The sequence below is a fragment of the Stegodyphus dumicola genome, chromosome X1, assembly GCF_044657685.1.
Source record: "Stegodyphus dumicola isolate Sdum_Otavi_A_Nest chromosome X1, ASM4465768v1".
In the NCBI taxonomy this organism is placed as follows: Eukaryota; Metazoa; Arthropoda; class Arachnida; order Araneae; family Eresidae; genus Stegodyphus; species Stegodyphus dumicola.
In genome coordinates, this window is record NC_140780.1 from 24977264 (window position 1) to 25003609 (window position 26346).

A 26346-nucleotide genomic window follows, 5' to 3' on the forward strand; every position below is an offset into this window, starting at 1 on the left:
TTAGTCAGTTTTTCTTCCTTATCTCTTATCCTATATTATTTAAAATATATCTTTATTCAGCGAATAAATTAAGGACACTTGGTATAGCTGCCAGACAATTGCTCCTGTAACATTAGGTGAGTTACTAGTTCTGAAAGGCATACCTGCCAACCTCTAAATATAAAAATTCAGAAGATTTCTCCAAAATTCAGAAGAACACAAAGAATTAATATCATGCTTTGATATTAAAAAATAACAACTTATACAAATAGAAAAAGGAAAATTGTACTTACATTAGTAAATCTCAATTAAGTAGTAACTAAGAAATTTATTAGGAAACATAAAACATGAACTTAATGTTACACAAAAAAATTATTGCAATGAATTTAGGGTGCATTTTTTGGCTTTAGCCAAAAATTCTTTGGAAAATTTCCTGTCATAAAAATTAGTTTCCTCAAACATTTAGCAATTAAATTGCTTTCTAGTTTTTGGTGAAATTGAAGAACGAAACATAGTTTTGTTTTTCTTCTCAACACTGAAGACTCTCTCGCACTCAGCATTACTGGTGGAATTACGAGAATAGCACATTGCTCTTGCTAGTCTATCATATTTTGGTATTCCATCAGCTCTTTTTATTCTTTTTAAGGACATCAAGTCTATCTTCTCCAGAACTGGCAAAGTCTTCAAACTGTGCAGCAGAAAATTGGTTCTGTAGTTCATCTAAAGCATCATTATGGCATTCATTTTCTTTAATTGTTAACAAAAATGGAAATTTATCAATAAAAAAACGAATCTTTTCAAAAAATGAATTTTCAATTTGTTTCAAATTTGCCACTTCAGCATTTAAAAGATCTTTGAAGGTCAATACAAAATTAACTTGAGGTGGTGCTAGTTATATATTAAGAGTAATTGATGATTATAGTATGTTAAGAGTAGTTATAGTATGTTGAGAGTAATTGATGATTATACCGTGGTTTAGCTTTTTAAATGTAAAGAAGAAACTAAAGAATGTATCACATATTTTATCAAACACATTAACACATTATTTTGAAAAGCACCAAAATGACTAAGGTCAGGTCAAGGAGAGAAATAGATAAGCAAGACTTTAAAACATTATTATAGGAAAATGGTATAATACATGAGAAAACTGTTCTTTATTCTCCTCAACAAACTGGAATTGCTGAAAGAAAGAATCATTCATTAACAAGTACAGTTAGGTGATGCTAAAAGGTGCTAATTTTGCAAATAAGTATTGTGGTGAAGAAGTTATGACAACTAACTCGCTAAAAAAAATATAGTAACAGCAAAAGAACTTAGTCACTCCTTTATGAGACATGGCACATACATTAGCATGTATTTCATTCATATCAGCATTTGATATTCCAGCATATGTGCATATATTACAGAAGAGGAAAAAACTCGATGACACTTCTGTTAAATAAACTACGGTTGGATAAGAAGGAACCAAAGTTATCATTTGCTGAACATCACTACCAGCATTACAGCAGAGATGTGATTCTTACACCAAAAGATCCCTATCCTAAGGATAAGCAAAAGGATGAAGTCATAACTAGTTTTAAATATATATCAGAAAAGGGAGATGTTCTCAAAATGTAAAACTATCTTCTAAACAAACCAAAGGTGTAAATCTGGCAGACACATCATCACTTCATTTACAGCATAGTTTGAACTAGCAGCAGATCTAATATTTGATGAAGCCATTTTTTGGCTGCTGGGAAAATGGAAATAAGCCATGCAGGAGGAGATTAATGCTTTAAAGATAAATGGCAAATGAATATTGGCAAATACTCTCAAAAATAAAACCATTATAGGCTGCAAGTGGATGTATAAGACAAAAAGAAGTGGTGAGCTGCTCAACCAATACTTTAATCAGCGCCAGACTGCCATGCTGAAGGGTCTGGGTTCGAATACTAGAGAAGGCTGGTATTTTTGTATACTGTTAGTGTGGCATGGCGACACTCTAAACGTGCGATGAGCAAAAAGTCATTTCATGTGGTTTGGTGGGAGGGGAGAGGAGTGGTAGACCCGGGGGGTGATCTCCATCAAAATTGGGGGCAAAACTGAGCCAAATTGCACTGTCTCCTGTTAGGTGTTCAAGGCTATTGCCAATGACAGGTGTAATCTAGCATTCCTTGCCACACTGAATTTCATGGGCTTAGGCTGACTATGACTATGTCAGACAAGCAAGCCTACAGAACAACAGGTGTGATGAGGGAAAATATTTCCCATTCTGAAGCGAGACTGACTGCTCAAGGATACCAGCAGAAATATAGACACAAGCCAGTTAAAAACAAACTAAAACCTTCGAGACAAAGCCTTGGAATATGTTAATGTTGGAATATCAATGCACAGAATGCTTCTCAAAGTAAGAAAATGTTCTTGTATTGAGAATTACTTACTGAGGATGGGTACTGTTGCATTTTAACCTCCAAATGTCTTGAAATGTAATAAATAATATGATTTCTTTTCTTTGCTATATTTTTTATCACAGCAATATGACTGCAATATCAAAGCAATATATAAATGCATTGTTTCTGACAGTCTGCCAACATTGGCTTAGACACTCCTTATGAGTGACTAAGTTTACATCCCTGCAATGTTCATTAGTCTTCATTCCCTACAATTTGGTTTAAACTTCTTAACCCCTTCGAGCCAGGTAGCGAAAACGCGCGCTTATCGCGGAGGCCGGCAGTGTCTTCCACAAGCGTCTCTCCAGGGCCGGGGGCTTTTTTGCTACTAAGCCTAAATCCATGAAATTTCTGAAGTATCAACGCATCATTTAATAATGCTCTATAGAGTATTTAAACGGCTTATGCTTTATAGATATTTATATATATATACTTTAATTACCTTACTTCTTGTTTAAATGCATATTTTACACATTTTATTTTAATTAATCACCATTTTATGACTTTTAACATTATACATCTGAAAACTAAATATATTACTTAAAATTCTCTTTTCGTATGAAAAATTTTAAAACAGTCCTACGTTACATTCCTTGAACTCGTAATAACTCATTTGCTGTTTTGGAGGATTTTTCCGGGAATGTGAACAAACGAAGCATTGTCGTCTCATTTTCTTATCAGTCTCTTCTGAACAAAGTTTTGGAAAATGTCTTTCAGTTAATCTTTCAGAATCAATATCAGAATATCAGAATTTCAGAATCAATATCCGAAATATTTTGCATCATTTCTGCTATTTCATGCTCTGTTAAACATTTTCGACGCTTCGACATTGAAACGGTAAAAACAGAAAGAATTCACGTCTAACAAGATCTAATTATTTTCTAAAAACTGAACTGTAAACCGAAATACTCAACGCTTTAGCACATATAAAACTTCTACTCACAATAAACAACTACCACGTGCGAATAAAGTGTGATTTAAAGAGACGTCATAAATCACGCCATTCGGAAATATTTAGTTACCCGTTTGTTTATATAATCAAAAACACATGTGAGTCATGCTTCTCTCATTTCGAGTAGAAGGTCTAATGTACATGTATCTGAAACCATATGGACATACAGTGCCATCTTGTGGTAGAAATTATAGTTTTAAAAACGTTCCAAGGTACTGGCACAAATACGTGACAGTCGGTAGTAATCACAACAATGCTCTGGCACGCCTGCGTGTCAGCCGGTAGATAAGTGTGTTCGTTGCTGGCACGTATACGTGACAGTCGGCGCGAAGGGGTTAAGTTACTGCTACAGTTACTTGTGTTGGAAAACTAAACAATTTTTATGCAAAACTATGGTAAATCAATAGTTTATCTTAATACATTTTTCTTTCTTGAACAGACATTTTTCTGTAGACAGAGTACACAAAGGTTGATTAAAAAAAACAATTATCTACTTTTAAAATTATTGTATTAAAGTACAAAGTCCATAACCCAGACGTCCATTATCCGGAATGATCTATGATCCGGACCTCAAAGCCACAAACTTTACGCATGCGCATAAAGAATGAACACACATTATGCATGCGGGTAATGTATGCTTTACGCATGCGTGCGTTGAAAGAAATGTTTAATAAAGTAAACAAATAAATATTAAGCTTTTTTTTGTAAAATTTGATATCCTTTAGATCATAATTGCTCCTTAATTTCATATATTACGGTTTCATATTTTTAATTGTATAATTTCTGCATGCCATCTTACCAGATTTAAATTGATGATCTATAATCCGGAAAAAAAAACCTAACCCGGAATCACTGAAGTCCCGACGAGTCCGGATTACGGACTTTGTACTGTATTATAAAGACCACTAGGTTTTTCTTTGACTTTCAGTACATTTTGCTAAAGTTAACTGATAATTTTACAATAAAAAAAGGAAAAGAAAATGGCCTGATTTTCTATCAGAAAAAAGAATGCTAATTTTATCATACAACAGTTTCAATACTTTTTTCATACTCCAACAGCAAGATTCTCCTAGGAAATTGCATAAATTTGTAGAGCTATAATTTCAAAGAAGCTTCCTATAGCTAAAAAAGGTGTGATAAACTTTGAAACTATAATCCTGAAAATTTACATAGTTATGCTGATTCTTGTTACTAAAGTATGTTTAACATCACTCATCAGCATTTCTTTTTGTTATAATTCAAGATTTTCAAGTTTTATACAATAGAAATATACTTTTCTGAACACAATTCAAGAAAAACATTATCTATTTATAAGCAAGCACAACAGTCACATAAAAATGTTACATTCTTATTAATTTACTTCAATTTTTTTATTGTATATAAACAATGTACTACCACTTTTAGAAACGCAATACAGAGTTGGAACTATTTGAAAATCTAGCTCTTAAACTTTGCTGAACTCTAAAATGCAGCTAGCATTGTCATGAAGTTTGTCCACTCCTGTTACAAACTATCACATGTGATGCATAGAAAATTAAAAATTTTAAACGGAGATCAATTAAATAACCTAATAATAAAATTGTATAGAGGTATATTATATGAATATATACTAAATAATTTAAAATAAAATACCAGACATATTTACATTTTCTAAATGTGGAGAATACAAAAATGCAAGAACTAACTTTGGTATAAAATTATTTACTATTTTAAAAGTAAGCCTCAGCTCTCTATATATTAATATATAAATGTAAAGTATAAGTTCACACAATAAAGACTTACGGCTAGTAAGCTCATCCAGAATTGAGTTTAAGACCTGAATGCCTTGAGGTTCTTTAATAAAAGAATCACATTCTAGGAAGCCAAATTGTAAAGACAGCTCGGCATCCCGTGTCTCCTTCATATGGTGCAAAATAAACTTATGTAAATATCTTTGTAAATATATCGCAATCTCAGAACCTGAAAGTATAAGAGTTAATATTTATCATAAATTTTGCAGTATTTCAGCATTTTGATTCAAAGCTGTTTTTACAGTTAATTTATATGCTGGTGGGGAAAATTAAAGCAACAATCATGAAAAACCCATGTAATTTGAACGATTCTGCAGCTAAGAACATGGAGCTTGCTGAAGACTTACTTTCTCACAACAGCAGACATACCTTCAAAATGCAGATTTGCCTATTTTTGGTAAAGTAAATAAATAAAAACGTGGAAAATGTAATACAAAGTAGGATAAAGAAAAGATGGTGCACAATTTTTTAGGGATACACAGAAAAAATTAATAAGGTATGTGGTCCTCCCGACAGAACTGCAACCTATCCCGTGATTTTTCTGAACTGCATATTAGACTGTCCAGGATTTCCAGCAGTAATAAAGAGTTGTTGACTGATGCTCTCTTGTCTGACCTATAGTCAGCCCAAGCTCACGAGATTCCTCGTGGCTAGGAGCTCTGGATTACACCTGTCGTTCGCAACAGCCTTGAGCACCTTACAGGTGACAGTGCGACTTTGCTTAGTTCCACCTCCAATTTTGATGGAGAGCACCCCGGGGAAAATGGGTAAGAGGGTCTCCCACCTCCTTCCACTATCAACCTCTCAAGAGGACTTTCGGCTTCGCATATTTAGAGTGCCCCCGTGTAGCACGGACACTATACAAACATTCATGCCTTCTCTGCAATTTGAACCCGGGCCCTTTGGTATGGCAGTCAGCGTCGCTAACCATTATATCACTTGGGTGGCTATATAAATATAGCAGAATAGAATTGAAGGCAAAAACAGATTTAACCCTCTGAGTGGCTAATTTAAATGTCATCTTAATGAATTTAAGCTTATGAAAATATGGACTAAAATAAGTAATTATATAAACTTAGCTAATAAATTCTTTAAATACAGGTATTCTTGAAACAGTGAAAAACCACGACACTCAGAGGGTTAAATCTCATGTATAAACTTATGGCTAAAGTCACCCAACACAGGGATATTTTTGTTGATACTGTATGAATTTGGTGTCAACTCGATTGTTGCTTCCTATAAGCTATGACTTTTATTACCGTAATTTCCGGAAGAAACGATGCAGTGTTTAAGTGTTTAAAACTTAAATTTTCAGCGGGTGTGGCGTTTAGGTGCACTAAAAATAAAATATTTCCTATGATGGTCATTGTACATAGTTTGGATGGATAGTTTGTCATTGTGCACAGACTGGTGCTGTTTCCACACAAAAAACCACTCATTTGCTTTTTGCGAACGTTATTTTGTTTACATTCTTTCGCTTGAACGGACCTACATGCCTTATTCACCCTAAACGAGATCTCAGAACAATAACATTCTTTCCCCTTTCAAATCAACATTCTCATCAGTTTGAATAGTCTCTCTCCTCTGCCATTTGATGAATCTTCCAGGACCCATCCTCTCCCCACCCCTGCCTTTTCTGCAATTTTTTTCAAAGGCGGACACGACTCCACCTGCCTCGCAATAACGAACTCTGACGTATTTCCCTTTCAGCATGAATCGATTTTTCTTGGCATTCTGCCAGATACAGATCACATCAGTTTGGGTATAAGTACTTGTTGGATAGTTTTTAAATAAGAAAGGAGCGGAAAATTTTTGAAAATGGCACCTAAACGGCACAGATGCTATACTGCTGGTTTTAATGTTAATGTAATTTTACGTGCTGAACAAATTGGAAATCGAGCAGCAGCTCGAGAGTTTGAAGTGGACGAGAGATGTATTCGGCGTTGGAGAACTGAAAAAGAACTTCTTAAAAATATGCCACAAAAGAAACGAGCCAAAAGAAGTGGTACTGTAAGGTGGCCGAATCTAGAGGACGACCTTGCAAACTGGATAAAGGAGCAACGAGGAAAGAGAATGGCAATTTTGACTGTAAAAATTCGCTTAAAGGCAAAATTTATAGCAAAACGAATGAACATAAATGATTTCAAAGGAGGTATAGCAGATTTATGAAAAGAAAAAATATATTTCTGTGCGTACTAGAACAACAGTTGGGCAACAATTACCAATGGACTGGCAGGATAAAAAGGCATATGTGACTATTATTGACAAAAAAAAAACTTCTTCGGTCACAGATAATAAATATGGATGAAACGCCGTTAGCTTTTGACTCTCCTGCAAACAGAACTGTTGATAAAACTGGTGCAAAAACTGTATCTGTGCTTACTACGGGGCATGAAAGAACGTCATTTACATGTGTATTAGCTTGTGCCGCAAACGGTAACAAGCGAATGCAATTGATCATTTTTAAACGAAAGACTATTCCGAAGGGAGATTTTCCTAATGACGCAATTATTTGTGCAAACGAGAACGGCTGGATGTGCGAAACAATCATGCATGAGTGGCTACAAAAAGTTTGGCAGTGTCGTATAGGATCTTTTTTCCAACCAAAAGGGTTATTGATAATGGATTCCATGCATGCTCATTTGCTTGAGTCAGTAAAAACCAGATGTCAAAAATTGTCTACGACCGAAGCAATAATTCCTGGTGATTTGACAAAAATCTTACAACCATTAGATTTGTCAGGTAATAAATCCTTTAAAGCTGAAATTCGAAAGCGGTGGGAGTGTTGGATGAGTGAAGGATTGCATTACGTATACCAAAAGCGGTAAAATGCGTAGATCATCTTATAAAAAAGTTGCAAAGTGGGTAGGAAGTGCATGGAAATCAGTAAAAAAACATCGTTAATAATAGCAGGGTTCAAAGAAGCTGAAATTATATCCCTAGATAAAGACACTGTAAACCAAGAGGATGAATGATCTGGAAGACTTGGACTTAGATCAGGATTTACTAAATCTTTTTAATTCAGATAGTGAAGAATCAGGTTTTGATAGCTTCATATGATGTATAATTTGCTGTAACTCCTTTTGAAAGTAAAATTTAAAATTTCCTTTTGTCATCCAAATTTAATATTTCGTTGTTGCAGCATTTTTTATAATATAGTCTGAGTATTACAAATATGAACTTCTTTAGTGGGTAATTATAAGTATATATGTGAAGGTAAATATATTTTCCACATTTCTTACCTTTAATTTATTTTTGAGTTATGGTTTCATTTCATGCATTTTTCTTAACTGGTATGTCATATATGAAGACTTAGGTTGAGATTTTGCATCTATACGGCCCACGATGATGTCACGTGCAATTTAATTTATTGCGGTGTTTCTGTGTAATTTAAATTTTTTTCCCGCCATTTTTCTCGAGTGTGGCGTTTACGCTGATGCGGCCTTTGTTCTGGAAATTACGGTATATAAAAACAATTGTACTTTTCCGTTTTGCCGGTGCAAACGATAAAGTCGCCAATAATGGTACAACTAATGCCAAATGGAATACCTTTGCTGGCAACCGTTTACCCTTCATTTTCAAAACAAGTCGCAGCCATTTCTTATCCGATTGATTGTTTCTTTCAATACTGGCATACAATTTCCTAAGACCATTCACGGTAATTAATTAGGATGCAATCATACCACTCACTCGAAGGCGAAAATATAGAAAAAGCAAAATCAAGAGTTAAATTCATCAAATCTAATGAGAATGCACTAGCGAAGTAAAGCACCGAGGTTTTAAATAATTTCTAAGAAAGCTATTCGTACGAACTGAAATGATTCTTGCATTATTCAAACTTGTATTCCATAAGATTTAACTTGAAATTAATGTAGATAATTACTGAGAGAATTAGATTTTTGTAGCGTAGATTACATGAGACAAGATCACTTGGGGTCATGTGATACAAACTGGCAAATCAGGATGTTGAATCCTTAAAGCATAGTAAATTTTTAAATAAATGTCTTTTTACAAATTTATTGTCGTTATTTATTGGCATTTTACAAAATTTTAAACCATATTAAAATGTTTATGCCTTCAAAATAAAAAATTCTTAGAACTAACATTTGTTATCCGTATACTGTCGTTAATAAAGTCTGCTTGGCGAGATTTGCGTCGGCGAAACGGAAAAGTATCAAAACAATTTTATTTCAACAAAACTATTCATCAGAATAAAAGCTACCCACAATATTTGGAATTTACGAAGTATATGACAAAGATAACATGTCAGCTGGCAGTGCATGCAGCTATGGCGAAGCACAAGCATCCCGACCCCAAACCTCACTTTTGCTCATAACTTGGTTTCGGAATGAAAGAGGGAAAAAGGGATTTCGTCCAAGAGCTCACAATCCCTCATGCTCGAAGATCACGTGCATGCAGTTACAATCGCTTGAAATACTAAAGAATTTGTACTATATTTACTTAGCTCAATTTTCTTAAAAATAAAGTTGCTAATTTTATTTAATATACACTGGTGTGCAAAAATTAAGGACGAGACGGTTTTTTCAATACAACTTTGTACAAAAGCTTTCCAAATCAACACATTTAATACCGTAAGATCCCCAATACGTAAGGACATGAGTAATGTAAGCAACACTTACTAAAAGAGAAATCAGAGGGATTAAAAAGAAGCTTTATTGAAAAAGTAGCATGGAGCGCAATGCGACTGAAGGCCGAAACATCCCTGTGATGGGTGTCCAGCAAGAAACATCCGGTCTTTAATAGGGAATATGATCTTCCCTGACTGCTAGGCAGGTTTCACAGCGTCTGCCCATGCTGAGAATGAGGATGTCAATGAGTTGTTGAGGCATTGCTGCCCATTCGTCTTGCAGCGTCAATTGAAGCTCCGGAATCGTTACTGGTGGTAAGGTACAAGCTGCCAAGCATCTGCCTAGAAAATCCCATACATGCTCGATGGGATTGAGATCCGGAGATCGTGCCGGCCAATCCATACGTTCAATATCCTCACTCTCTAAGAGCTGTTCGGCAGCTACTGTGTGATGACATGGTGCATTGTCATCCATGAAAAGGAACTGCAGACCCATAGCATCTCTAAAAAGACGCACATATGGAAGAAGAATCTCATTACAATAACGGGTCCCGTTGACTGAACCTGCGTCGAAGATGTGAAGGTCTGTACGACTACCAAGCATGATGCCTTCCCAAACGAGAACACCGCCACCTCCATACCTGTCCCTTTCAATGATGTTCGAGGGATGATTGCAGCTTCCCCGCTCTCTCCAGATGAGTATGCGATGAGAATCGCTACTCAGACTGAATCTGCTCTCATCTGTAAAGAGTACTCGTCCCCAATCATTGTCTCTCCAATTCCGGTGTTCCCGGCACCACAGAGAACGCCTTCTCTGATGGGCAAGCGTTAGAGGTACACACCGTACAGGGCGTCGTACAAACAGACCACCACCGTGCAGTCTTCTGGCCACGATAAAACGCGATATCGTTCGTCCAGTCGCCTGTTTCGTGTGTCTAGCGATTTCTCCCGCTCTCTGCCGCCTGTTTCTTCTGGCCTGTAAGGCAATATACCGGTCATCTGCGGGTGTGGTTCCTCGTGGACGACCACTACTAACCCCCCCCCCCCCCGGATAGCTGTTCCTGTAGTTTGAAATTGTCTCCAAAGTCGTGAAACGATGCTGTAAGCAATTCCGAACTCTGCAGCCACACTTGTCACACTAGCCTTCCTCCAATTTCCCAATGATTCGACCTCGGGTAAAAGCATCCAGATGTCGTCTAACAAATTGATTATTCGCCATTTCTCGCTGAGGCAGCAACTCGGTGTGATTTTTAACTGCTATACGGCGTGCAGTCTCTTTGCCAGAAATACTGATCTTACACCGACAATATGCTTTATACTACTCAGACACTCCCCCATTACGTCTACCTGCATATCAGCGCATGTGCTACCGTACATCACCTTACTTAATCTCCTGATTGGTCTTTCTGTCTGCTCTGCCTCTTTGTTCAGCTGATATGCTAATTTTTCGACTTCGTCCTTAATTTTTGCACACCAGTGTATTGTGTAAGATTAATTGTGTGGAAAATTTCCTTTTGTAATTTGCGCAAAAGTTTCTCTGAATGCAAATACTTCATATGTTTATATCAGTTAATATCAACAGGTGATCCCATGCCAGCAGGTGACTGCATTTTGGCTAAATAATTGTTAATCACAGTAACTTAAATCTTACCTCTATAATGACTAAATAAAAGCATTATCAGAGTTCAGTAGGAGCAAAATAAAGACTTTTGCTTTTCATTACCAGCTTTGATTTATGAATGTAAAAACCCTTCTTTGTATGAGATTGAAACTTTTTCAAAGCTTTACAGACATTTATTTTATTTAATATTTTTCATATCTTATGCTTATCATCTTTTGATATATTCAACTAATTGGCGACTTTGTAAATTGGCAAAAATTGCATGACTAACTTTACAGTTCAAAGGGAATGTTCTGTTCTTAAATAATAATAATAAATTCTACGAAACAGGAAAATGAATGTGAAGAAAGAATAATTTATATGGCTGTTATTTACTTTCTGAGAGGTAGATACTGTTCTGCGAAATGACGGTTAAATATCAAACATGCTATTCCATTCCTGAAACATTATTTTTGAATATCTTAGATATTTTACAATATAATTAACTATGAATTATCTTACGTATAGAAAAGAAAGGTATGGCTAAATATTCAGTACATGAACATAGTATAGAATAATAATACATTGATATAGGATGATGGGATGATATGCTTTATTAAAAGATAATACAAATATTGAAACACTTACATAACATACTGACATAACATATGTAAATCTGTGGGAGTATTTGCATAATGCACTAGAAGAAAAACATGCTTGGGGGAATGAAGATACACAAAACAGCTGAGATGTCACATCTAATATTTTTGGTGGCAGTTTTTTATGTGTAAAAATAAAGGAAAAAACAGTTTTTTTCTAACATTTTAATCATTGATTCATTGATAAATTTTTAATAAAAAAATAAACTGGTACTTAATTGGTACTAAGAAATGTCTGATCCCAACCATAAGAATTCATCAGACACTATGCTATATTACCAAAATAGGCAATCCATAATATCAACAAAATGTATTTAGCAATGCATACTACTAGAACTTTTAAATTCACATTTTTTCGTGTGCTTTAAACCATGCAATTCTTGCTACATGTCTTTTTCAATTAAAAAAATATACCGTATCTTTTTCCACACTTCAAACAAGAGTAAACAGTTGATTTTCCATGATTGGAATAGTTGGCCCCGAAAGAGACCTTTCGGTTGTTTCCAAGGGTATCGACTGATTTTCCGATGCAAAATTACTTGTTCTTGTAAAGGGCCATTTTATTATTTCAAAAGACACGGTAATATTTCCAAGGGTATCGGCTGATTTTCTGATGCGAAATTACTTGTCCTTGTAAAGGGCTGTTTTATCATTTCAGAAGACACGATAATATTTTCTGAACGGATATTCACAGTAATTACACAGGAATGAAATATAAACAGCGTTATGGACTAAAATTCCCTATACTCAAAATCCCTTTTCCTTTCTTCATATCCCAGAGAAGGAAAAAGGCCAGTTATGAGCAAAAGTGAGGTTTGGGGGTCTAGACGCTTGGCGAAGCTATACGACTGCAGTTGGTGGTATGCACAGCTGAGTAGCCAAAAAGTATTCCCCAGTGACTTAAGTTGTGAAACAAAAAAGGGATTAATTACAAAGAATTCCAATAAAAGATATATAACTCCCCGACATTGAAAATGCAACACTAAGAAGCAGTAGCCCGAAAATTGCACAAATTTCAGGGTAGACGCATGTCACTGAGTTGTGCGAATGATGTGAAATGTGCAGCTCTCCAGCACACATTGAAGCAGATATAAGGGAAAGAGCCCGCAGAATTCAATTTTCATGCTGTTATTTCTGCTAGGAAAAATATCGTAGAACATTTTTTCTTGTCTCAGAGGACGTGTGTAATAGCAGAGAATTTCAGGGCATCATCAAAGGAGACAGTTTCAGCAGACAGATGATTTTACGAGGGACATAGTGATTGGACTGAGAAACACATGTTGGTCCATACGGCAAATGTCAGCTGACGCACACCACCTAGATGCATCCACAGTACACTAATTGCGGTGACGATATCTGGAACATGGAAATCTGGCAACTTTGAGGGGTACAGGTGTAGCCAGAGTGACATCAGCACACATCAATGTATCTGGCGACAAGCAGTGGCACACCTGCAAGCCACTTCTACCTCCTTGGATATTCTCATAGCGATCAGAACCATTTGCCATTGATTGGCGGCTAATGACATACACTCGTGGCATCCATTAAGAAGATTGCCATTGACCCCACATCATAGATGGCAACATCTGCAATGGTACCGGGTTTGAGTGATGTGGACGATGGAATGGCACAGGGTCGTGTTCTCAGATGAGTCATGCTTCTGTTTTTCCAATGATAGCCACCACATACGAGTGTGGTGTTGATGTGAAGACATATTCAATCCAGCAGCAACTGTGGAACACCCCAACGTGTGACAACATGGCATCAGTGTTTGGGGGCTGTTCAAATGATATGCATTTTTATCTTGTGCAAATTTTCCTCACCAAGTAATATTTGCAGTTACTTGCATTTTCCAAGTTATACTTCCAGTTATTATTACACTTACTGTTTATTTTACAAAGCTGTTATTATTATGTTAAGTATTATTTTAAATAAGTCCTAAAATAATAGATAAGAATGCATCATTATTTTGAAGAGGGTGGAGCTGCTTGGATGATGCCTATGGGTGACACTGTTCAGTTACTGTAGGACTGGAGAAGAGTCATTATTTTTATTATTTTGTATTTGACCTGCTTGATTTTTAGCAGGTATCTATTGAAAGGTAATCAGCCTATTGCTGGGAGCTTGCTGCGATGTGCAGCCATTAACAGACATTAGAATATACAATGATCAGGATCCCATCTTTTCCAGCATATGCAATTGTCATTAAGAGAAAGATTTCTAGGTTAGAGTAGACTGAAGGGTACCCCTTGTTATATCGCAAAGTTGTTTCATTTATCGCCAAGTTGTTGTTTCATGTATGGTAACCTGAGTAGTTGAATGCTCTGTAAATATACTTTTATCTAGCATTGGGCCTTTGACATTTTAAGAAAAAATATATCAATGTGTACATGGACAAAGGGAGTGCTCAATGCCAAGTTTGTGCAATTATCTGACAGTTTTTAACTGAAAATAGGTCAATGTGTACATGGAAACCAAATTTGTGCAATATTTTGACTTTTTATTTTATTTTTGTGTAGCTGCGATTTTTGGCGCTAAAATCACCACTACACAAAGCCAAAATAACAAGGTCAAAGAATTGCACAAACTCGGTATCCATGTACCACCAAAATTCACCAAGAGGTACCCGTAAATATACTTTTACAGATTTCTATTGAAACAATAAGTAGGGAACAGATCATGCCCAGTCAAGTACTGATTTTATAAGAAATGTGTACTCTCCCTATTGTATTAAATATTCTAGTTGTCTTGCCTATCGTATTTTATTTGCAGGCAAAATTTGTGTCCCTTTGAGGCACATTACCCCAGTCAGTTTGTTACTGCATGTTCTCTATATTTTTCATCTGTTGGTAAGATATCACCTTTGCTGTTTTATGTGTACAGTAGTAGTGCTGATATTTTTGGGTCATTTCTTTTGCAAACTGATCTGTGTATTCATTACTGGAGATGCCTGCATGAGCTTTCACCTAAGCAATTGTAATATAAAGTTGAGGGCTATTGAAGATTACAGAAAAAATATCTTCAACTATTGGGGAAGACTTCATGTTGGAAAGTACATAAAGTGCTGAAAGACTGTCGTATTTGATCATAGTTTGGGAAATTCACATGTTGTTGCATAAATAATTGTGTGTTTAATTGCTGATAGTTTTGAATACACTGTTCTCGGCTTTAAGAAACCTTTTCACATGATTTGTTCTTGCACAGGCATGAAAATCACATAGGCAAAGGCCACCTTTCCATCATTCTTTGAGCCATTAGTAAATGCTAATGGTGAGATGCAATCATGATTGTTGTTCTTGGGAATGATTCTTAAGTTCAACTGATGTGCAAAATGTCTCATTTGAGGATAGCACTTAAATTCGTTTTTTCCCTAACAAAGGCTGTATCATGTATGTTAGCTTCCCACTTCAGTTATAGTACTGTTGTTGTTTTGTTAACCTCCTTTTTTAAAATGGATGAATAATGGAGGTATCCCTGAGAAAATATACAAAGCATGATTACAGGTAGTACAGTAGACCTCTGTAATATGGAAGAGAAAAGACCTTTGTATGGCTTATAGTTACTTTTTCTTTTGTTCATTAGAAGAATCTAAGTAGTACTCTGTAGTTTACAACAGTACTACAACTGGTTTTTTTTTTTTTTTTTTTTTTTTTATGTGGAGATTCCATCCCTAATCTGATCCTTGCATGCATTTGGAGTTTTCAGTTATTTGCACAGTTTTCCTCCTCAATGGAGATTGAGAATTTTGCGTTAATGATGATCGCCACGAATTTAATTTGGCGGACATTTTTGATGTTTTCTTCTTGGATTCTGAAAGTAGGATTTGGTACTTAGTATCACAACCATCTTAGAAGAAGTAGCTAAGTTTTCAGAAAGTGCCAAATTCTGGCGGCCATGCACATAACCATTTTTCCAGCAACCATGCTCATAACAATCATTTCAGTCAAGCACCGACACCATATTCATATTCGTTCTATTTTGTTGTACTCCAAGTTCCAATGGTTTTTATACACAAATTGTGATATTTTTTGCCTTAAATTTAGTTTTAAAATATAAGCTTGTTGAATTCGCCAGCAATGAAGGAAACTAGGGTAAAGTTTTGGCAGTAATACAGAATTTTGCTTAAATTTTTCTAAAGGAAACAACAAGGAAATACATTTTTTAGATAGCTGCTGTTACCGAAGATTGCACAAAGCCAATACTCTGATATTTTCTTAAGTGAAAACACATGGCTGCGTACTTTGGGAGAAAAAGAATTTTTAAAAACTTACAGAAAGATTTAAAGAATATAAGTGTTTTATTTTTTAATATATGTCATAATCCTTATATAATAATTCAAATTTGTACTTAAAATTGCTAAAGAACATTTTCTTTTCCTATGTTAATATTGTTTAGCAAACTTGCTATAAATATTGACAGTTTGGGAATCTTTCTAAAAAAGAAGGCCGAAAAGCATCAACTTGCACATGTTAAGTAACTTTACATTTTCATTCATAAAAATTTGCCAAATTATGCCAAGATGGATGCGACAGTATGCAAGTACTTAAAATTTCTTTTCATTGTCTGTCCTGATTTATATGAAGGGTCATAGCTCTCGATTTTTCTTCAGAGATCTTGAGCTCTTGTTTCGCACAAAGGTCTTAGGAACATTCAGAGAGAAACGTTAGTATTTTATACTATAATTACAGAAAACTTATTGATAATTTAATAAATTCCTGAAAAGCTATTAACATTTAAGTACAGATTCAGTTTGGAAAAAATATTTCATTGTGGTCTTTAAGAGAAATAACTTCAAAAAACTTTGTAACACTGGATTGCATTTACATTGCATATCATGAAGGAAAACAAAAACATACTGGCAACTTATCCAATCTGCAACCAAAAGAAACAAACACAAGTCACATTACTAGGATTCACTGGTCTTTAACAATATAGCTACCATTATAGTAGGTCTAAAAAATAAATTTCAGACTGATATGCAACAACATATGGATGGTATTTTTCAACCAATTTTAAAAAATACTGAAAAATATTAAGAAAATTTTCAATATATGTTTTGCTAAGATTACTTTAAATAAACACCTAAAAAATTAAACAATCTTATTTCAAACAAAAAAAAAAAAAAAAAAAAAAAAAGAAAAGAAAAGAAAAGAAAATGGATACCAGATTAAAAAAAATCATTTACCTCCATGACCATCATAAACTGCAAAAAATTTGAAGTTTTCAAAAAAATCCTTTAAGCAAGTATATGTATCCTATAAAAAAAAAAGAAAAACTTTTAAACCAGAATACATAAATACATGTAATGACCAATGTAACACAAATGCTACATAAATCCTACACAAATGCTACATAATCCTAAAACTTAATTTATGTTTAAAATGACTTAATATATTAATTACAATCATTTCTGCAAGAAGATAACAAATTGTGAACAATATAAACAATGGGCTTAATTCCTGAAGTCTTCAGTCCATATCTTGTTAAACTTATGCATTAGCATTAGTTTTGTTTAGTCTTTACACTTCCCAAAATGCATATTACCTTGCACAAAATTCTGTTTCCTATAACATACTTCTTTTAAGAGTTCCATAAATATTTTGGGATAAAGTATTCTTATTAAATCATCAAATTCAATCATTTGTATTTTGATTTAAAAGTGGGAACAAAAACTTCTGCTAGAATGGATGCAAGTTTCATATTTAGTTTGAGGCATTTTTAAATATACAGTAACAAAACTGACACATTCTAATTCATTTTGTGCCTTACCTGTTATAAAAAACTGCAATTACATTATTAGCTAAAATTATGGATATTTCGGTACTTACATACTATAACGACTGCCTAGATATCTCGCCAAAACTGGCAACCCTTATAGGTTATACAGATTAATCCAAACATAGGTTATAGAAGAGGAAAATTGAGGAACAAGCAACAACGTGGGAGAAGCGCCATAATATAGATACCTATTTAGCTGAATTTATTTGGCGGAAAAAACAGGAAAAGCCTTTCGATGCTATTTTGAAAGCTATTTCCCACCACTTTCCTCACCATTAACTTCAATGTTTTCTTTTAACCAGTTTTGAGTAAGTTAATTTTAATTTTTTTAACTCGTATTGAGTATAAAGTTTATACATATATATATATATGTTTATTTATAATATGTAGATTTATAATAGTCATGATTTTTCGTTCCTTTATAATTAGGGCTTTTATTTTTAAAAGAATTTATGAACATAAACTAAAAACCACTAATAAAGATTTTTATGGGTAAATATTGCTAAGGTAGTCATCATAGCATATAAGTACTGAACTTGTTGCAAATAACTTTTATTTGTGATTATATTTCCCATTTGTATTTTACAACATGTGTGGCAACACGCTTTTTATATTTTTCTCTTGGCAACGTTTTTTTTTGGTTGTTGTCACTGTTTTACTTTACCATGTAGAATTTACCGTACTTGTGCCATTTTTTGTTTCAATATATGTTAATTTAGATGAATCTCTGCTTATTTATTTGTCTCCATTCCTAATGTTAGACTTCATCAGGTTATGGGTACCAGCATGATATAACTGTGCGGGGAAATTTATGAGCGAAGTGGAGATAAACATTACCGGCAGTTCGTAAGCCTAACATTAAATTATCACGAAAACGCTTTAGAAGTCGTGGAAGGAAAACTGAAGAAGCCAGAGGAGCCTGATCATGCGGCTGCCGAAGAGATTCGAAAGAGATTTAGAGATGATATGAAGGTTTTTAATAAAGCAAATAATTGTGCTATGATGGTTCTTACGAACTCCATGACTGAAGACACTTTACAAAAGGTAATGAGATTTGACAGCGCAAGAGACATTTGGCTGGAACTTCACAAAGTATTCGAAGATTCGTCCGATAACCAACTTTATAACATATGTTTACAGTTCTTCAAATTCAAGTGGTCAAATGATGATATGGCAGCTCATTTGTCAAAATTGAAAAATCTATGGAATGAACTGAACAGTGGGCTTGAAAATAAGGAAGAAAACAGACTGCCAGAAATGCTGTTGATTTGTAAAATATTGGATACTCTTTCTCCCAGTTATCATACTTTCAAATCGAGTTGGTTACTTCTTAGTGACGAAAAGAGAACTTTAGATGAATTAACCACACAATTGTGCACCCATGAAAGAGAATTAAGGAAAGATCCAAATTTTTTAGAAACTTTAGATCAGGAAGCATTGATAGCAAATCCGGAATTTAAGCGGAAATCATCTATTAACAAGAAAAACAATGGCAAGTGTAATTATTGCCACCAGAGAGGACATTGGGTCAGAACATGCAAGAAATGGATAGCTGATGGAAAACCGCCGAAACCCAGTCCACATATAGGGCCAAACAAGGGAAGTAAAAACAGTGTTGCTGCAAATATGACACTTCTAGCTGTAGATGATACAATATTTTCTGCAGAAACGAATTCTGATGATTGGTTTATTGATAATGGGGCCTCGAAGCATGTCGTCAATAACAGGCACTACTTTATAGACTTCAAAAGATTTAAGCTTCCTCATAGCATCACTGTGGCAAATGGAAAGTCATTACCAGCAATTGGAAAAGGCACCATCAAGATAATGACCATTGTAAATGGGATGAATCAAATCAAAAATCTTGAAAATGTCTGGTATGTTCCAGAAATAAGTAAAAATCTATTTTCTGTGTTAGCATCTCAAGATAGAAATCAAAACAGTGTGTTTGAATCAACATTGAAGGACTGCTATTTAAAAATAGATGGTGAAATAGTTCTGCATGGAACAAGAAATGCTGGTGGGGGGGGGGTCTCTTCAAAGCCGTGATGAAGACCTTAGTTCCTGAAACTCACATTGACATCAACATGACTGAGAATAATGAATCAACTCTCCAACTTTATCATGAACGATGGGGTCACCAAGATAAAAAGCATGTAAAGGCCATTGTAGAGAAAGAGTTGAATATTAAGATTAAGTCTGATATGAAATTATGTGAAGCTTGTGTAAACGGAAAATCCCACCGTTTAAAGTTTGGAACCAGGAAAGCAGTTACAAAAGCTGGAGAATTGTTCTCGACAGATATTTGTGGGCCATTTGATCAGTCATTTAGGAAATACTGTTACTTTGCAATATTCAAAGATGCCTACACCAAATTTCGATGCTGTTTTTTTCTTAAAGCACAAACCAGAAGTAAAAGATGTACTTGAAAATTTCATAGCTCACGCTAAGAACTTAGGGCATACGGTTAAAGAAATGCTTAGTGACAATGATGGAAAATTTGACAACCAAGCCGTTCGCAAGATCTTGAACAAGCAGGGAATCTCCCAGAGGCTCACAGCTCCATATACACCAGAACAAAATGGCAGTGCTGAACGAGAGAACAGAACAGTCCTAGAAATGGCCAGAACTCTCAAATACTCGAATGAGGAAGTGGACTCTCCAGCTTTCCTATGGGCAGAGTTCGTCAGTACTTCAATTTATATATTGAATAGGACAGGCAAGTCTTCAGTTCCTAATTCAAGCCCTTATGAATTATGGATGGGAAAGAAACCCAGAATAAAATACATGCGCATCATTGGATCGACTTGCTATACTCATATCCCAGTTCAGAAGAGGAGAAAGATGGACAAAAGGGCAACTAAAGGCTATCTCCTTGGGTATGATGGAGATGAAAGGTACCGCATTTACATCAAAGAAACCAGTACAGTAATCTGTTCCCGAGATGTCATATTTGAAGAGAAACCTTCCATGACTGGAAACATTATAACATTGCACCCACAATAAGTTTCTGGAAGAAATTCATCTCAAGATGATGAAGTTGAAAATAAAGTAATAGACGAAGGCCCTCAACAGGAAAAGAAGGAGGTGGAAGATATACCAGAAAAGGAGACTCGACCCAGAAGACAAATTTCAGCGCCTAAGTGGACAAAGGATTATATCATGGAAAATTCAGAGATTTATGAAGAAAATCCTCCAGAAATAAATGGAATTACAAGTGGAATGCAGTGCAGCTGACAATCCGAGAAACAGAAATATGAAGGCTCAACACCCAAGAAAACTTTCCAGAATGATCCTAAAACTTTAGAAGAGGCATTAACTAGTCAAGATGCAGAAAAATGGAAGTTAGCCACGGAAGAAGAGTTGGAAAATTTAAAACGAAATGAAACTTGGGACATAGTGCCTAGGCCAGAGGGAAGGAAAGTTGTGAAATGTAAGTGGGTCTTCAAGAGAAAACTTAACAAAGATGGACAAGTGGAAAGATATAAAGCTCGTTTAGTTGCTCGTGGCTACACCCAAGTCGAAGGAATTGACTACAAAGAGACGTTTTCTCCTGTAATAAAAACAAAATCAATTAGAACTTTATTAGCATTCTCAGTTGAGCAAGACTGGCAGGTTCATCAACTTGATATTACTGCAGCCTATTTAAATGGAAGACTGAGTGAGACAATTTTCATGGAACAGCCACCCGTGAGTCTGCATGAGAAAACACACAGAGAAGTTTGCTTGCTAAAAAGAAGCTTTTATGGATTTCATCAGTCTGGGAGAGAATGGAATATGTGCCTCGATAAATTTCTGAAATCAACGAGCCTAACAAGATACAGAGCAGATCCTTGTGTTTACTTCAATAAAGAAAAGGAGTTAATTGTAGGTGTGTATGTAGATGATCTTCTTGTAATGTCCAGCAAAGAATTCATCATTCAGGAATTTAAGGATAATATTGCAGCTATTTAAAATCAAGGACTTGGGAGAATCACCTTTCAATTAGGATAAGCAGAAGGGAAGATAGCTGTGTGACTCTTGACCAAAGTGTCTATGCTAGTGAACTCTTGGAAACAACCAATATGCAAGATGCTAAAGAAACATCAACACCATTAGATCCAGGTATGAAATATATAACAGCCACTAAGGATAACATGTTGAATGCTGAAGGAGCATTAAAATATAGGCAGGCTGTTGGAGGGCTCTTGTACCTAGCAGGAGGAACAAGGCCAGATTTAGCTTTTGCTACTACTTACATGAGCCAATTCAATAATTGCCCAAGCAAGGAACATTGGGCTGGTGTACAACATATCCTTCGTTACCTACAACAGACCAAGGAATTAAAGCTGACTTTCCAAAAGACAGGAAAGAATTTGGAAGTGTTTTGTGATTCTGATTGGGCTGGTGATAAGATTGACCCAGACGATCATTTAGTGGCTGTGTGGTGCTAGTAGCAGGTGGAGCTGTCTCATGGAGCAGTAAGAAACAACAGACGACTGCATTGTCAACAGTTGAAGCTGAGTACCTCTCGATGTGCAACGCAGCCAAGGAAGTACTGTGGTTCCAAAATTTTTTTAAAGAAATTGTGGGAGAACATTTTTTAAACTTTTCACAAAGCATATTTGTTGATAATCAGGGTGCCATTTCTTTAGCCAAAAACCATGTCACTTCACAGCGTAACAAACATATTGAACTCAGGCATTTTTTCTTGAGAGAAAAGGTTGAAGAGAAGTTGTTAAACTTTATGTATGTGCCTTCCAGTTCAAATGCAGCAGACATGTTCACAAAGAGTGTGCAAAAGAAAGCCTTGTTCAATCAAAGGTTCTGTGTAGGACTGAGGGAAATTTAATCAAGGGGAAGTGTTGCAAATAACTTTTATTTGTGATTATACTTCCCATTTGTATTTTACAACATGTGTGGCAACATGCTTTTTATATTTTTCTCTTGGCAACTTTTTTTTTTGTCACTGTTGGTTGTTGTCACTGTTTTACTTTACCATGTAGAATTTACTGTACTTGTGCCATTTTGTGTTTCAATATATGTTAATTTAGATGAATCTCTGCTTATTTATTTGTCTCCATTCCTAACGTTAGACTTCATCAGAATTTTATTGAAGTATGGTATGGAAATTGAGCACTTAAAGCACAAAGTGTCTATACTAATTATGGGCATAAAGTAACCCTTCAGCATACAAATATTTATCAGCAAATTAGTTAACAGTACCTTTAACTCAAAATTGATGCTGAAAACTTCTAATCTATTTCTACTGCTATAAATGTTCAAATACTATTTTACAAATCGTATAAAAAATTCAGTTTTAACATGTAACATAACTTAAAACTTTATTTAACAACTCAAACTTCCACTTTGCATTATTTCAATAAAAAAAAACTATTTTGAAATACCATGGCACCACTAGAACAAAAAGCAAACACTGAAGTTTACTAATTGCTTACAGCTAACAAGCATCTTTTACATCATCTCAGAGCTTAATTTCTCTTATAAAGTGAGAATGAACAGCAACAGATGGCAATTAAGCAGTTCAACAGAAACGTCGCAAAATAATTTTAAAATGAGCATATCTTTAGAATTTCTGATACACAGTTCCGCATGCTGGAGATATAAAGGTTTTTTTTTTTTTTTAGTAAAAGTATATTTACGGGGTGGTACATGGATACCGAGTTTGTGCAAATCTTGGACTTGTATCCATGTACACGTCGACCTATTTTCACTAAAAAAAAAAAAAAAACTCAGAGTATTGCACAAACTTGGTGACTTTTTCCATGTACACATCAGTATATTTTCACTTAAGTCAAAAGAGCACCCAATTCTACGTAAAAGTATATTTACTGAACATTCAACTACTCAGGTTACCATAAATGAAACAACAACTTGGCGATAAATGAAACAACTTTGTGATGATACAAGCGGTACCCTTCACTGTACTCTAACCGTAACTACAGTAAGCAAAGTTTTATCATATTTGAACAATGTTATATTTACAGAACAGTCAAAATTGAAGATATTTGCATCCAATAGACAAATTAATATGTGGCAAAATCTGAATTAAGAACTGAATTTGAAAAACCTATTGTTTAATATTATGTACAGGTATGATGGTTTGGAGATGTTTCACCATCTTAAGATTAAGAAATTTAATGTTTTTATCAAAAATAATATAGATTTTTATAAGTATATAAGAATTCTTAATAAAAACCTAGGAGTATTTTCAAGAAAACTCGGAATCCATAATACATTCAAGTTTTATCAGGAAAACAATCCAGATATTTGCTTCTGGTTATTATACAACTGCCCTGAAATTATTAAAATTACTCATACTCAATGACTTAAATCCTATAGAACACGTAGTATAGAGAGAGTTGGAGAAATGAATAAGAAAATATAAAACTTCTTCAAAATATCTACTAAAATCAATTCTTAATGCATGAATGAAACATTCTTGCATAAAAAACACACAATTAGTTAAATCCATACTAAAGCAAATGAAAAGCATAATTTTAGCTAAAGGATATCCAACGAAATTTTTATTAGCTCATTATGTTCATGCTTTTATTAAACATAAATTACTTATCCAAAGTGTCTGAATACCTACCTATTCCAATCCATTTTCAAAACTTTTTGATTAAATACTTTTTTAAATCAAACATGCTTTTATAACTTTTTCAAAGCTAGCAGGTTTTAAAACAGATTATGAACAGTGTATGTTAAAAAAGCCATTTTACTAACATTTAGTAATTGATATTTTGGTTAATCTTTGGAACAATTGCGAGCCACTATATTTTGGCGAAAATACTTTCTAAGGTTAGAAGATTAGTGATACTTATTTATTTTAAATTAATGTTTGGCTTTGTGACAGGTATTCATTTCATATTCAATTTACATATACACATTTCGTTTAATTAATTACATCACATCTGCAAAGGCATTTTGCTATTAAAACAGTTTAAGAGTACTACACAAGAGGCCACACTGAGGGTATAAGAAGACAAGTACTGTAGGCAAAAAAGGAAAATACAATGAATTAAACGGTATTATTAAAAAAGCGATAAAGAAAATATTTGAGGGGATGTAATTTTGGGATTTTCCGGAAATGACAATACAGCAAATCTCAAAATGATTGCCTACATATGACGATTTTAATATAAAAAGCAACCTACAGAAAATATATAATGTAGTTTCTTCCGACATAAAATAGTAAACGAAGAAACCTAATTCAGTGACTGTTATTCAGTGACCTTAAAAAGTGTGTAATTAGAACGAAATCAAAACGTTACCGTTTAAGAGTTTTCAGTAATCAAGAAGTACCACTGTATACCTTACACCGGCTTTTGAAAAGTCCAGGTAGGAAATGAAATAAAAAATAAACATATAAGAAGCACTGGATTCGAAACATAGCACACACCAACTGAAAATTTTTTACCACACACGAATTCGAGATACTTACAGAATGTTCATGTCTCCAGCCTTGCATAGATGCGGCACCAAAGGCTATGTCATCCCATGTGCCACCTGCAGAATCGATATTTGTTTTTGGTATAGGAGTATAAACAACATTTAGATTCATTATCAATGTTCAGTGAATTACTTTCGCATCAAAGAGAGAGATAACTCACAAAAAAAATTTGCGAAAATTAACGTCTCGTAACAGTACTGGACCTCTATCCCTAAGACTATAAATTTCGAGGTAAACAAGATGGCTTACTTTCTGTCGCCAAGGCCTAGTATACTATAGTCTCTAGTGAGCCTTTCAGCCAGTAAGGCTTTAGTAAGGCTTTAGGCGCTCTACTTTTAACGTGATCACGAAGCGATATTTAATAAAAGATATAGTGTCTTGACACGTCGAGTAGTTTAATATACTATACTATTTCGATATTCTTGTCGTGGTTGCGTCTGATGTTTAAATTTAGCGCTCAATTGTTGATTTAAGAACAGGCTCGGAAGCAGCTCTAAGCCTCCCTCGGGAAGTTCGGATAAGTGGGTTATACAAAGAGGTTCTCTGTAGAATTATATTTTCTATAGGAAGTTTCGGATATTCTTCGGAGAACAGCCTATATCTATATGAGTTTATATAGATTACTACATAATTTATTACCTCTAATCATTTCATTCTGAAAACAAAAATTGTAAGCATATATGTAATACTCTTCGTGTATAAAATTTTTCGTGTAGGAAATGTTTCATGTAGCCTTTTTTGGCATATTTCGAGAGGACCGGATTAAGACTAAAGGTCTTAAGCACTTGAAAGATTTTGGTGCCTTCACATACGTTCACACGGGTTTTTTCTTCATTCCTTCTCTGTCTCGGTTTTGGATTACCTGCGTCATGCATTCCATGGTAAAACTGGCAATGGGGTAATTTTTTTGGTGTCCCTCTTACCTGAATATTTAGTGACCATTTTGTAGTGCCCACTTTTCTTGATGCCCTAAGCACTTGCTGATATCGTTTAATGGTTAATCCAGCCCAAGAGAACCTGAAAAATGCAGTAGCCTGTGGCGTAACTAGAGTTCTAGTTATTCTGCTCGTTATTAATGTAGATTAAATTCTAGGGCCTCGATATACCTCGTGATT

General features: G+C 34.8%; 1 protein-coding gene across 1 annotated transcript in view; it reads right to left on the reverse strand.

Moving 5' to 3' along the window:
- LOC118180933 (uncharacterized) overlaps window positions 1-25509 on the reverse strand; it is a 206662-nt gene extending 181153 nt beyond the window's left edge. The window contains exons 1-3 of the mRNA XM_085807381.1: window positions 25223-25509; window positions 17183-17252; window positions 5143-5319 (exon numbers count right to left, since the gene is read on the reverse strand). Of these exons, the coding sequence (XP_085663507.1) occupies window positions 5143-5319; window positions 17183-17252; window positions 25223-25342 (367 nt within the window). The 5' untranslated portion in view covers window positions 25343-25509. The remainder of the gene's footprint in view (window positions 1-5142; window positions 5320-17182; window positions 17253-25222) is intronic.
- Between the last annotated feature and the right edge of the window lie 837 nt (window positions 25510-26346).